Source organism: Cyanistes caeruleus, chromosome 4 (assembly GCF_971803275.1).
Source record: "Cyanistes caeruleus chromosome 4, bCyaCae1.hap1.1, whole genome shotgun sequence".
Taxonomy (NCBI): Eukaryota; Metazoa; Chordata; class Aves; order Passeriformes; family Paridae; genus Cyanistes; species Cyanistes caeruleus.
In genome coordinates this window covers 58838815-58852943 of record NC_141704.1, presented here as the reverse complement: position 1 = coordinate 58852943, position 14129 = coordinate 58838815, and the positions used below count along the sequence as shown (strand labels likewise).

Genomic DNA, 14129 nt, shown 5'->3' with positions numbered 1-14129 from the left:
GCTTCACACTTAGCCTCCTTCTCTAGTTCCACTGCTGCAGCTCACTGGCAGCAAATATTACTGGAGTAGTTCCAATGTGTTAATTCCATCCAAGCAATACATGACCTTACTGCTCTCTCTGACTCACTCTTTGTTGCTCAAGCTGGATCCTTATACATCAAACTTTTCTTAAATTTAACCCCCCCTCCAATGCAAACATCATAATTTAAGAGCTGTATCATCTGCATTGTTATACTAATGTGTTCTGAGGCCAATGTGATAAGGGTTTTTGAATCTTGAAACTATCAAGAAAAATTCATTCAATAGTTCCATTTCTGCCTCCTGGTGAAAAATGTAAAGATATCACGTACTTGTAAAGAAACAAGGCTAGAGAGCAGTGGAAGTTTTTTGGAAGGGAGGGCTCTTTGTTCTTCATTTCTGCCACTGGGTATTAATGCCAATAACTTCTGGAAGGATTGTAAGCTGTGTGTGCTTACAAGCACCATTTGTCCATTCAATCTACAGAATTGATAGATGGTCCTGCTTTTACAACAGCTTTGCTTCCAGTTTCACAAGCAGAAAGAAGCTTTTTACCCAAACACACTTTGACATAAAATAAATGTATTAACGGCTAAGGGATTTCTACATCAACATGGGTATGTATTTCCAGAAAGAGCTCTGGAGTGCATGGAAAGAAGGGAAGTGATGAAACTGGATTCAGGTTTTACAGTTTTGAAGCAACAACCCACAAACCTATGAGGTATCAGCAATCAGCTTGGCCTGCTGTCATGGTTAACCCCATCAGCAGCTCAGCCCCACAGAGCCACTCTGGTTCCTTCACACCTGGGGAATGGGGAGGAGAACCAGAAGAGTAAAAGTGAGAAAGTTGGTGGGCTGAGATAACACTCTAATAGATAAAGCAAAAGCTGCACACACAAGAAAAGTCAAAAGAAGGATTTAACTTACAGCTTCCCATGGGCAGCAGGTGCTCAGACATCCTCAGGAGAGCAGGGCTTCACCACACATAACCTAGGAAACCTAGGAAACACCAGCACTCCAAACATCCCCCCCTTCCTCCTTCCCTCAGCTTTAAATACTGATCATGATTCCATACGGGAAATCCCTTTGGTCAACTGGGGTCAGCTGTCCCAGCTGTGTCCCCTCCCAACTCCTGTGCAGCCTCCTGGCTGCTGGGGTGGGGTGAGGAGCAGAAAAGATGCTGTGCAATCACTGCAATAGTTAAAACATCCCTGTGTTACCCACACTGCTTCCAGCACAAATCCATGGTAGCTCCTGTGAATGAAATGAGCTCTGTCCCAGCCCAAACCAGCACACTTTCAGAAAAGGGTATTGAGGAATAGAAGTGCTGAGCAGTCTTTTACCCCTGCCTCTGGCCTGCTGATGGGCTCAGGCAAGTCCTTTTATTTTTGCCCTTCCATCTGCATCCTGGAATTGATTCTCTTCTTTGTTAAGTGCTCTCAGACCCACAGGTTAAAGTGACACCCAAAACCCAGACGTTTTCAGACATGGGGCTAAGAGACGGGAGCTCTACTAGACCTGAAGCAAGGTAGACTGTGTCTGTATGGCAGAATAGAGCACAGCAGGGAACATTTTGTTTTTCTAACAAAATTTTGGTTTTCTAACAAAACAGATAAAAAAAATTCAGCCTGTGAGTTCAAAAGTTTAAATGACTTCTTTTTTTCCTGCTGCAGTGTGGGATAACCACACTCAGACATTCCTTTATGGTAATAGGTGTCTTTGTTTCAGCCCTAGCTCTGATCATGCCTTCTGGGTGCTCATTATGCAAACAGGCTCTGCTGTGACACAGCAGAGGCTTAGAATTGAAACCTAAACTGGACATTTACTCATGGTACTCTCTCAATTTAGCCTGAAAACCTCTGTGTTGCAGCTCAGCCTTTGGGAACTGCATTTTATTGTCAGACTGGCAGTTCAAAATCTTTCAAATGTGCATTATGAGGCATCTGGAGTCCTGGGCTGAGCTGCCTGTTCTGTGGCAGGAGGGGCTGAATTCTGCTTTGCTGGATTCTGCTTGGCAGCCCACGTCACTGTTTTCAGTCTGCCTTTGCCTCCACAGGCAAAGAAGGTGACGCTGTCACACCCACAAGACAGGGAGGCATCTGCAGTTGTCACCACGTTTGTTCTGTGCATAGCTGGAGCTGGTAACTGTGCTGACACCAGAACATCACTCAGTGACATCACTCAGGCTTGGCACTTGGAAAGGGGGAGTCTGTGTGCACCCAGGATGGGGAATGACATGAGCTCACATCCTTTGCCTACCCCCACAGTGCCTCTGGAGCTGCAGGCTGTCAAGCTCTACATAATGTGCAGAGAAATCCTACACAACAATCCCACCACCTTTCCTTGCAGGTTCTGCAAGAGTCTGGGCCTTCAGATATCTCCCTGTTTTGCCAAAAAGAGTGAAAATACAAGGTTAAAACACCACTTCCCCCTCCCCAGACATATGGATGTTTGATACACAGCCCTTGGTATTTTAGGGGCCTCATAGGGTTCTGTAAGCTCTGCATATTAATCCAGATTCATTTCCTGGGACAGAAGAAGAGGCTGAGGCAAGGCTCTACCTGGAGAACCCCAAAAACACAAGGTGAAGGTGGATCATGTGAAAAATTAAACAACCCAGATTACAGCTTGTGAAGATGCAGCTGAAGGAGCTGGGGAGGCTCAGCCTGGAGAAAAGGAGGCTCAGGGGGAAACCTTCTGGCTCTGCACACCTCCCTGAGAGGAGGGGGCAGCCAGGGGATGTCAGGCTCTGCTCCCAGGGAACAAGGGGCAGGACAAGAGGAAATGGCATCAAGACTGTACAGTGTTACCTCTGGATGCTTGTGACTGGTTTAGGAGGCAGTCATGAGAGAAGAGACTGCTGAAGAGTGTGTGCAGTGAGGGAAAGGGACTGAGAGTTCAAACAACCCACTTGGCCTTCTAACTTTCCTTTATTGACCAAAGTTTCAAATAAAACCCAAATAAGGAAATTTGGTTTAGTTCAGGGTGGTGTTTTGTTTTTTGGGTTTTTTTTTTCCATTTCAGAGCCTAACTATCCTGCTGTAAAGGATGCCGAGAAGTTCATGGAAAAACTGATTCAGAGGACGAAGTTCTGTTTCATGTGAGGTCTGGTGATATGGCTGCTATGAATGTGTCTGTGAAACAAACCTTATCAGGCTCCAGCACACAGTATTGATTTACCAATTATTATCAGATTATAAACCCATAATGATTTAGATACGTTGCTTATAAGTCATACGGAAGCAGCACTTCTGACTAATCTGTTCCATGACTATCAAAGGTTCCTCTTTCCCCCCCAAAGCTTTTTTGTTTCTGCACTTAACACCATTACCAGCATTTAACATCATAAGGGAAAAGATCAGTAGTGTAAGATTACAGTCCCAAACTTTGGTTTTTTTTAGGTGCCTTTGAATGTAACAAAACCCTGCAAACAGTCTGTATAAACATTATTTTCCACAGACCCATGTAGGTTTGCAGATCCTTTCTGTGTTGAACTTGGTAGGAATTTTCTAAGTGGGAATAAGGCACAAGACCAAGAGCATAGCTCTTAGAAGGAAATGTCATGCACAGAACTCTGTGTCTGAGTGTTCTAAATGTATTTTTAGGTTTTAGCACCTTGTTTACATTTCAATTAAAATCTGTGAGGCTTCCCCCAACCTGAAATAGAGGACAAAAACACTGTCATGCAAATATACTTCAGCAAACACGCGGGTAATGAAAAAGGAGTTTAAGGTAATAAAGGCAACTCAGGTTTTCCATCTGTGGAATTGTTGGCACAAGCAGGGAATAGTTCAAGCAATGTAGGAATAGCAGCTCCTTAACTACTGTTACAGTAAAGTATGGAAACATTCTTGTAAAAACACTGATCATATTTTTTTAGATTTTGAGTTCATATTCATGCATTGTCAAAAATTAACCATTAATGTTAAGCCATTAAAGTACTTAGTGGGTGGAGCAGGTTAGAATTTGAGTTACATTTTTGAAGCTGGGTGGTTGCAGTTTCATTAACCCCCAAAACATCTTATAATGATACATGTTCTTCTTGTTTATCTTCCTTTCAGGTGAATAGGCTGTGTAAGATCATGCAGAGGAGCACAGAACAGCCACAGCACAAATTGTACCCTCTATTCTCATGAGAACCAGCAAACCTTTCATACCTGTGTAAATCCATTTTTGGGCATTCCTTAGTAAATTCCCTCTGCTTTGACCAATAAGGTTTTTTAATATCTATTAGTGTAATCTTCATTTTCTCGCTTATTCTGAAAGGCAAGAAGAACAGTGGCTGAAAACAGTCTTTGAAGCTGCACTAAAAGAGGTGACTTAGTGACTTCCTTTTTAGTGTTTCTCAGCCTTCCTCAGAGCCATAGCACAGCGTGTGACTGTTCTGGAGGCAGGCAAAGCTGAGACAGCATGCAAATGATTGTGGTGAAGCTGCTCTATCCATAGCTCCGAGGGACAGGCTCACGCATGGCAGGGGATGTCACCTATGCGGCCGTGGCAATGCTGCCGAGGGAAAGGCCACACACTCCTTCAGGAACATCAAACCCAGGTAAAACATCTTGGGTATGCACTGTTTGCTCTCTTGTGCGCTCTCTCTCTTTTTCTCTCTTTCTGTCTCACATTTTAAATTGGGTAAGACTAGAAGAAGGCCATAGGACGCTGCATGGGAAGGGCAAGAAGTTGGAATAGTGGATGAGATCCTTGCAGTACAAATCAGCCAAGCTGCTCCCAAATCACAATCACCAACGAGCAGCAGCTCAGGTCTGGTCCCAGGCTTTAAGTAACAGAATGAGAAAGAAAAAGTGTTCATTGTTTGAATAATGAGCGTAATGTTTCTTTTTAAATGAGTAATATGATCAAGACAATGCTCCACTGAATTACTACCTAGCCCACAAATCAGATCAGTGTTTATGTTCATGGAAAAGGAGCAGTAAATTAACCAGTAAATCAGGAAACTAGTGGCAGTCAAAAGTGTAGTCACTGTCACTGAAGGAAGTAGTGAATGTCCCCTAAAAACTTCCTGCTCTTTCTCTTTAATTTTCCAGTGGTGATTCTCCAGAAGCAAATTATCAATCTGTGATCACTTCCTATATTTGTAAAAACAACCCAAAGGATTGAGCCAATATTCAGGGTAAGGAGATGTTCTAAATTAAATTTTCTGAAGAAGTAACATTTCTACTACTTGGAAAAAAATTCATTCATGAAAGCATTTGGACAAAATTCTAAAATTGGATCACATCTAATATGAATGAAAGATTATTATGAGCAAATAGGAAATGCTTGTGGCATCAACTAAGGATATCTTCATGCTTTCATTAGTAATTAATGTATTTAATCCCTTAAGGAAATAGCATTGTGTAATGAACATTTTTAAATGTTCTACTTAGAATGGAGATTAATAGTGATGACAGTGCTCTGAACACATGCACTTAAATGACAGAAAAGAATACCTTTCATATATTTTTACAAGACTGGTATTGAAAAGATAAAAATAAGTTCACTTTATTATATTTATGATATGAAATACTACCTTAGACTGTGTGTCCATGCACCCATGGATGTTGTTTGCACTGCTGTAACCTGTGCAACACAAAGAGGGCTTGCCTGTAATTTTACCCAGTATCCAAAGTGATAAAACTTATTTGTGAAGGGAGACAGACATCAAATCTTGATTAGAAGATATCCAAAACTATTCCTAAATCATGCTGCCTAAAGGAAAAGCTCAATTTTGGACAGGACAGTTCCAATGAAATTTATCATTAACGTGTGGATGGCTCTTAGGAAACTTTTGTTGAACTGATTTTAACTCTTGATATTTTCTCACATGAAGTTACTGGCCATGGTAATTAAGTGATTTCTCAATGCCCTTTTCCCTTTAAATATTTAACTTCTCAAAAATGCTTATCATTTTTGTGGATGTTCTTCTGTTCATAGTCCAGTGCTTCCATCTCCTTTAACAAACAGGCACTAGAGATTCACCCAATATTTCTACAAGTCTTGGTTATGCTGTCTCAATTATATAGAGACAAAAATCTCTTACATAATATTTTCTTCACTGTTTATAGCTCCCAGTCTCACCTTCCCCACTCTTATGTCTGATTATACTCAAATATATTTTGTTTGACTGGGCTTGGACTTACAATTGGACTTCAGCTGTCACTCGGGGGCTCTGAATGACAAGGACGAGGGGATTCTTGGCTGCTCTGCCAGATGGTATTGAGGAGGATTTAGCAATGGCACTATGGTAGGTGCAGGTGCTTTACTGTGCAGGTGCTTCAAAACAGGTATTCAAAAGTAGAAAAGTGTTCCCAAATCCCAGCAAGGATAAAGACACCTGGGAATCCATTTTCCAGTGAAAGACTCCAGTAGTCTTTTGTGTCCTGGTTCCCTCACAGATAATTTGAGAGTTGCCTGATAATAAATTGTGAGTGGCTACACAAAACTTTCCTTGGGAGAATAACAAGCCAAGTAAAGTTCAAATCCATCACCAAACTAACCCACAAGTAGTTGTAGCTTGCTATTGGTTGTGCCCTTAACTTCTTATTCCCTTTCTTAACCTCTTGGGCTGCTCCGGGTGTTGATCAGGTCCACCTGGAGCCTCTCCAGCTTCCCCCAGACCCCTGGAGGTGCTGGCCCACATCTGGACACAACATTCTCTAATCACAGAATCACTGGGTTGGAAGAGACCTTCAAGGTCATCGAGTCCAACCCAGCCCTAACGCCTCAACTAAACCATGGCACCAAATGCCGTATCCAGTCTTTCTTTAAACACATCCAGGGATGGTGACTCCACCATCTCCCCAGGCAGAACATTCCAGTATTTTATCACCCTTTCCATGAAGAACTTTTTCCTAACGTCCAACCTAAATTTCCCTTGGCTCAGCTTAAGTCTGTGTCCTCTCATTCTGTCAATTGCTGCCTGGAAAAGAGACTGACCCCCACCTGACTACAGCCACCTCTCAGGAGGTTGTAGAGAGTGATAAGGTCACCTCTGAGTCTCCTTTTCTCCAGGCTAAACAACCCCATCTCCCTCAGCCATTCCTCACAGGGTTTGTGTTCCCAGCCCCTCACCAGCCTCGTTGCCTCCTCTGGATGCGCTCAAGCGTCTCAACATCCTTCCTGAACTGAGAGGCCAGAACTGGACACAGCACTCATGGAGCGGCCTCACCAGTGCTGAGTACAGGGGAAGAACGATATCCCTGCTCCTGCTGGCCACGCTACTGCTGACACCCCCCCAGCAGCACTCGCTGTCTGCACTTTCACCAAACAGAAGCTTCCAATAAACAGAGATGTTTTTCTGCACCTGACAACAGGCATAGGGAAGTGAAATTTCAGTTTTAGTGACTGACAGAGATCTCCACCTTGTTGTTGAATTAGGTGAGGGTGTGGAAGCATCCGGCAGAATTAAGCTTATGTGGTAATTTAAAACCCCCTGCTGACTTCTGAGGATTCACATTCAAATAATCATGTGCCCATACACACTGTAATAGAAGGAATAACTGTTTAAATATTCAGCTTGCATTGATAATTATTTTTTTTACAGACTTAGAGACTTAGAGATTCTTTAAAGGAATAAATGTTCATTTGAGAGACAAATTATTTACTAATAGTAGAAGAATGTCTAAAGTACTTATTTTAGAAATACCTCTGTTTACAGGGCTAGTGCATTTAAAAGTTTAAAAGTCCTGAGTGTTTTTGGAAAATTATTTACATTCTAAGAAGAAAAACTTTTAAGGTATTTGATTTGAGAACAATTACATTTAATTTACAAATTTTCTGCAGTTCATTGAACTAATAAATTGAAATAAAGCAAAAAACCAAATGTGTTAGGTCAGATTCTCTAAAGTGTAGACTGTCTCCGTACATGAATTACCCTTATTTGCCAATCAGATTCTCAGTGTTTTTGTTTAACTGTAAAACCTCTCCACACTTCAGCAATTCTCATATGAAATGCTGCCTCATTTTAACCTAATGAGAATCTCTTCTTCTGCCAAGGTTTTCCCTGATCAGTGAAGTTTAATACAACAGTTCTTTTTAAAAGCCCCAGTAGTCACAAACTAGGGTGGTAGCACAGAAGCTTATTCTTGATACAGATGGATAAAATCTCTCCATTTACGGAAGCAAAAGCAGCGTCCCAAAGGTCCAGATATCTTCCATAAGACTAACCAGTAGCTCTGCAAAATACCCAGGCAAATGATACTGAAAACATGTTCAGAAAGAATCCATGTGCCTTGAACCCACACCGTGAGATTTTAATGCCCTTTTTGGTTCTGTTTCGGCAATGTGCTTTTGGAAAAGGATGTCTTCAGCCATCAGGTCCATTCCTCTGCTGCTACAAGCACCACCTGTAATATCCTTGGATAAACAGTCACGAGTCAGGAATGCCCGCAGGAGTTACCTTGCTGCAGCAGCATTTCTCTAAATGCTGGTTTTCCTTTTGGCATCTCTCTGCCCCACAAAGCAGTCACAGGTCTGGTGCCCCTCCAGCCCCTGTGGTACCTTCTGAGATGGCTTAGCAACAGATGGGATGCTTGCCATGGATAGGATCCAGGTCTTTCCCATCCTTCAGCCTGTTTGTCTGGCTCCTGCTCCAGCCACACAGCACCCAACAGTTCAAAGCGTATGGAGGAGGCTTTTCCTGCTGACAGCAGGAGGAAGTGGTAAATCATCATCTTGCCTGTTGTTGCCTAGGAAAAGAAAAATGCTGAACAGGCAGCCCTGCAAACACACACCCCTTTTCATAGAGGCTCAGCCTTTATTGTTCCTCTATTTGGTGATTTGCACAGCCACAAATGTGAGCATTGCCCTCTCCTTACAGGAAGCACGATCACATACGCTGAGCTGCACGTGAAGAGACCCCATGGAAACAGCAGAGCAGAGACTTCCGCTCCTGGTACTGTACAATTTGGTTACTAATTATAGATCTAGTTTTTCCTATTGCCCAACAGTGAAACCTGTTATGAGCCTTTATGTACACTCTTTCAATGAAGGACTGATCTATCATTTCATCTGCTGCTTTTTTTTTCTGCTGGGTTCTCAGATTCTTCACTTCCCCAAATATTGATAGACGTGTTTTAAAAATAATTTCTAAAAATGCCTTTGTGCCCTGCATGGAAAATGCAGTAAAGCAAAGTAGAATTCCATTTTTTTTTAGAGCCCTCCTTCAGGAAGAGTCCCAGGGATGCATTTGGCTTTGGAAGCAGAGTAATGCAGGTCTGTGTGCCATTAGTGCCCTGGTGATGATTCTCACCCTTCCTGGACTGAAGGACCTGCCTGCCAGGGAAAGGGAACATTATACCAGATAGTTCAGGAAGCCAGAGGACGGAGCAGTTGCTCATCTCATACAGGCAAGGTCAGGGAAACACAGGTTATGACAGTGCAAGTCTGTGTCTCATGAAACCTTTACCCCAAATTTCCTCAGGTTCTGAAGCTTCCTGAGTGTTTCCCTCCAACACAGGATGAATGCCAAACAGCTGCAGAGATACTTGCTTTGATGGACTTCCCTGTGTCTGGGAGTGTCAGCATGGGGCTTTTTTTCTGATGCATTTAGGGAAGTTATCTTTGAGGTGCAGGACAGGAACAACAACATTTGGAAACAGAGAGGAGGAACACTCCACAGCCTATCCCTGACACCCCAGCCCATCCTTGATACTTTCCCTGAATTGCTCTGCAAGGTCCTGCAGGGTGTGTGTGGGTAGGTGTGAGGAGGCAATGCTTGAGAAAAATAAGTCAAAGGAGAAAAGGCAAATTCTTAACGTTTGACAATCACTTGCTCTATGTGATCAAATGTTTTGATTTCACTTCCATGTATGCAAAACGGATGCAGATTTTCAATAAGTAAAATGCCACTGCATCCTCCTGGCAGCAGACTGATTTTAGGCAGATGAGTTCTCTGTTGTTTACCCAGTGATAATTTTAAGAGTGCCAGGACATTAAGCTGCTCTTCCTCCTGCCTCCCTCCAGACTGTCGGCACAGGTGCTCAGCCTGGTTCTACGTGGCGCTGGTTCTGGCAGTCCTCGTGCTCATCCTACTGGGAGTCGTGGCCATACAGGCCAAGCAATGTGAGTAGATCCTTCCTCCTGCTTCATCCCTTCATTGCAGACATGCTTAAACCTCTGAAAGAGCTGAGAGAAAAATTCCCTTAGTGTCGCACTAAAAGGTGTCAACTTGTACACAAATACAGGAAATACTTGACAAGGGCCTGGAGTGACAGGACAAGGGACAATGGCTTCACACTGACAGACAGCAGATGTAGGTTGGATATGAGGAAGAAATTCTTCTCTGTGAGGGTGGTGAGTCCGTGGCACAGGATCCTTGGAGAAGCTGTGGCTGCCCCATCCCTGGCAGTGTCCAAGGCCAGGCTGGAGGGGGCTCTGAACAACCTGGAATAATGGAAGGTGTCTCTGCCCATAGCAGGGGTTTGGAATGAAATGATCTTTAAAGTCTTTCCAAGCCAGGCCATTTCACAAACATCTTCTCAGGAGGGCTTTGCTCACTGAGCTTTACTCACTGAGTTTGCTCACAGCTGTTTCTGTACCAGGCAATGTACACAGAAACATCCTCACATTCACTGTACAGCACTGGGTACAAAGACTGAATTTCTTTATTTCTTTATCTTTGTTGTTAACCATGATCTCTCTCTTTCTTTTTTTTTCCTTTTTTTTTTTTTTTTTGCTCACTTTGGGCCCTTCAAGTTTTGAAGGGCAGAGCGGGAAAATCGGAAAGTTTGCCCCAGTATGGTCTGAACAACAGCAGCAGTAACATTTCAGAGAGGACTGACTCAGCAGCACTCTTGAAATGGCTCATGGCGGAGCTGTGTGAAAATGGACAGGGTAAGGCACATTAGTCCTTCTCAGCACAGGGGACATGTGGTGTGCAAAGCTCTGTTGTCTCTGTTCCCATTTCTCTGACTCCCTGCAGTTTATGGGAAGTCATTGGTGCTACCCAGGAAGCATGATGTTCCTGCAGAGCAGTGATAGCAAAATCTAAACTAACATTTTAACCATGATAGTCTCACTCCTCTTTTGGTATAGTTTCCAGTATTTTCATTACGTTTCTTTCTGCCAGGAGATGCTGTCACAAATGCCATATATCCTCCTCTTGTCCTGGAGAACACTTCCCAGACAATGGTTCATAAAAAGGAGGAGCAATTCCATTAATTGTAGGAGCTAAAGGTTGCCCCTGTCCACCCATAGGGACAACATGTGAGCTGTGTCCCGCCGGGTGGCAGCTGCACAGGAGCAGATGTTACTTCTTCTCTGAGGAGGCCAGGAGCTGGGAGGACAGCCAGAAAAACTGCCTGGCCAGGAAATCCCAGCTGCTTGTCATTGAGGATGAAATTGAGATGGTGAGTCTTGCAGCAGCCCTAAAAGCATGTGACAGGCCTTAGCCAAACATTTCTCCAAGAGAAAATGGCCTGGATGTCAAAAGTACAGGTAGACAAGCAAGAGCCCCCCACCAGGGAAAGGATCTGACCCTCCCTGCACAGGAGCTGGGTTTGGGAATGTCAGCAGAGCAGAGCTGAAGAGGAGAAGCACAAAAGATGCCATGTGTGGAAGCCAGAGTAGTTTTGACTGGGAGGAGGAAATGCTGGTGACTTTCCACTCGTTTCTACCACTTGGCTCTGGGAAGAGAGGAGCCTGGTCATGTGTATGGGCTGATGTAAGAGGCTGCTCTGCCGTGGCTGCATCCCTGTCCTTGCTCTTCAAGAGGAAATAAAGCTGTGAATGAGGCAGGACAGTGACCTAGGCACAGCAGGAAAGTTCTTCTGTCAGGTAACATCCTTCTAATCATTCCACAGGAATTTATAGACAACAAAGACAAAGATACCAAATATATTTGGATTGGCTTGGACACTGAAGACATGGAGAAAACATGGAGTTCAGTGGAAGATCACACAGTAAAAAAACAGAGGTGATGATTTGTGGGGGGGAGGATATCTTTAGGAAAAGCAAGTGTGGTAATCCTGCTTGGAAATACAGCTCTGAATCTGAGCTAATTACCCAAAGCACAAATCTAACCCTGCAGCCACAGGTACGTATTCAGTCTATTTCATGCCCAGTTTCAGGTCAACAGATTCCTGCTGGGCACTTTTGGAAACTGATTTCTGCCTCCAGGACCAACCACAGCCACAGCTCATGCATTTATTAATGCAGAGATATTATTACACACTTCTGCTGAAATCCCTGCCAACAAACTCTCACTTTACAGACCATGCCCCTGTTGAAGGTGATGCCTGTCACATAGCATTGGCTGGGACCCGAGCAGCTTTCTTCAGCATTGTGGCTGCATGGGGAGGATCCTTATCCTTGTAACACAAATAATCCCGAGCATCCATCCCTCAGAAGCCAGCAGTCCCTGCTGGGGGTGCCCAACCCACCTCTGCACAGCTGCTGTGCTTCAAGGGGCTGCTGGAGTGGGCATCATCCCCCCTCTCACTCAGAGCACCACCAGGATGAGTTTAAAGCTGAGTTTAAAGCTGACAACTGCATTCCTTTTGGTCTCTCAGCAGGACAGCTCTAAGAAGCATCAAGGCTGACAAGAACTGTGCCGTTTACAGAAGGAAAAATGTGATCCAGGCAGATAACTGCCAGACATTAAAGGAGTGGATCTGTAAGAAGAACGCAACTTTGCTGGTGCTCTGAGCTGCATTTCCAGACAACAGGCAGAGCTTCTTGTCAGAAGACCCATTTTACAGACAAACCAACTTGTGGTGTAAATAGTTTTGATCAGACTTGCAGGGAAATTTGCACTTTGCTGTGCTCTCTAAGAAGTCAGAAGACAGGCCCTTTAACAGGGCTGTAAGCTGGCACATGAGGATTTTGGGGTGCTGAGCCTTCACACAGACAGATTTTGGCAGCAGCTGCCTCAGGAAAGGTCAGAGGAGAAGAGATACTTGTGAGGAGGAGCCCTGTGCACGTGAACCGTGTGATGTGCAGGAATTACAGCCCCTGTGGGGGATGAAGAGTGTGCTGGGCCCACTGCTGTCACCTCTGCCCGCAGACAGCTGCTGAGCTGAGGAATTCTTAGTTGGGTTTCAGGATTTTAGTGTTTTCTGAAGCCTGTGGATTTGTTTTCTTTTCCTTGGGGTCTAACTGTGACTCACAGAAGCCACTTGAGGGCTGGAAAAAAAATGCATTTATTGGACAGTGTCTTATTTAAAGCTGCTGCAGAGCTACTGGGTGTAGACAGCAGATCAGGCATGGAGTGACTTGTAACAATCGTGGTTAATCTGCTGACTGCTCCCATCTTCTTCTGGTGCTGAGCCTTGGAATCTGAAGGGATTAACTAGGGAAGGGGCTTGGACTGTAAGACAACATTGCAGTGCAAGGAAATGAAGTTTATCACCTTCCTCTCCACCTATATTTTGTCCCGTTACATTGTAAATTCCAACCACAGTTATGCTATAATGAGCCATAAGACTGGTGAAATGAATGCCTGGGAATCCATTCAGTAAATGCATTACTTAGGCATTGAAGTGTCATGAATAAATACTATTTCTGGGTCTAGAACACAAATGCTAAGAGCACTCTGACCCAGCGCTTTTATTAGATTCATATTATTTGACAAAATTAAAGAAATGTCATGAATTGAAGGTGTTACTCTAACAAAAATGGCACTGACTGGAATTTAAGTCCTTACAGCAATGAGAAGAGAAACAAATGTAACGTGGCTTTTGAGATGGTGAGCCTTTACCTCATCTTTGTTGTGATACACACAAATAAAAGCAGCTGCAGTTTCACAGAGATGTTTTTTCACGCCTGCACATGCCTGGGGAGGGTTAATGTTCATCACTTTAGGGCTGCAGATTAAAAAGTGAACTGTCCCCTCAGGGACTTCCCTTCAAACAATAACAACAAAAAAATCCCAACACAGATTTACCCCACAGAATGCAGCATCAGGAGCTCAAGACTGATGAGAAACTGCTGTTATGTAAGAGGAAACAACAAAAATCCCCCAAATTCACAGCATGTGGGGGGAAGAGGATTGGTTTGCTCATTCTATAGAGAAGCAAAGAAAAGGAAAGAGTCTAAAATGAGTAAGATAATAGTCTATACCTATATAATACATGCTTTATAGAGAGAGAATTTCTCTTTGCTGAGAAATTTTC

At 43.7% G+C, this 14129-nt stretch overlaps 1 protein-coding gene across 2 annotated transcripts; it reads left to right on the top strand.

Moving 5' to 3' along the window:
• The first annotated feature begins 4414 nt into the window (after positions 1-4414).
• Positions 4415-13764, top strand: LOC111929856 (natural killer cells antigen CD94-like). 2 transcript variants are annotated; one of them, XM_023927659.2, is made up of 7 exons: positions 4415-4567; positions 8837-8911; positions 9982-10080; positions 10714-10851; positions 11215-11366; positions 11820-11932; positions 12531-13764. In XM_023927659.2, the coding sequence occupies exons 1-7, from the start codon at positions 4486-4488 to the stop codon at positions 12661-12663; spliced, it is 792 nt and encodes a 263-aa protein (XP_023783427.1). In that variant the 5' UTR covers positions 4415-4485; the 3' UTR covers positions 12664-13764. The 2 variants fall into 2 exon arrangements, with proteins under 2 accessions (XP_023783427.1, XP_023783417.1); XM_023927649.2 differs by having other exon boundaries at positions 12528-13764.
• Positions 13765-14129: the final 365 nt, after the last annotated feature.

Bases quoted from the DNA above. Each gene is read 5' to 3' on its own strand.
- LOC111929856 (XM_023927649.2), top strand. From the start codon at position 4,486: ATGGCAGGGGATGTCACCTATGCGGCCGTGGCAATGCTGCCGAGGGAA. The intron at 4,568-8,836 runs GTAAAACATCTT...CTCTCCTTACAG, and splicing joins TTCAGGAACATCAAACCCAG to GAAGCACGATCACATACGCT. The intron at 10,081-10,713 runs GTGAGTAGATCC...GGGCCCTTCAAG, and splicing joins GGCCATACAGGCCAAGCAAT to TTTTGAAGGGCAGAGCGGGA.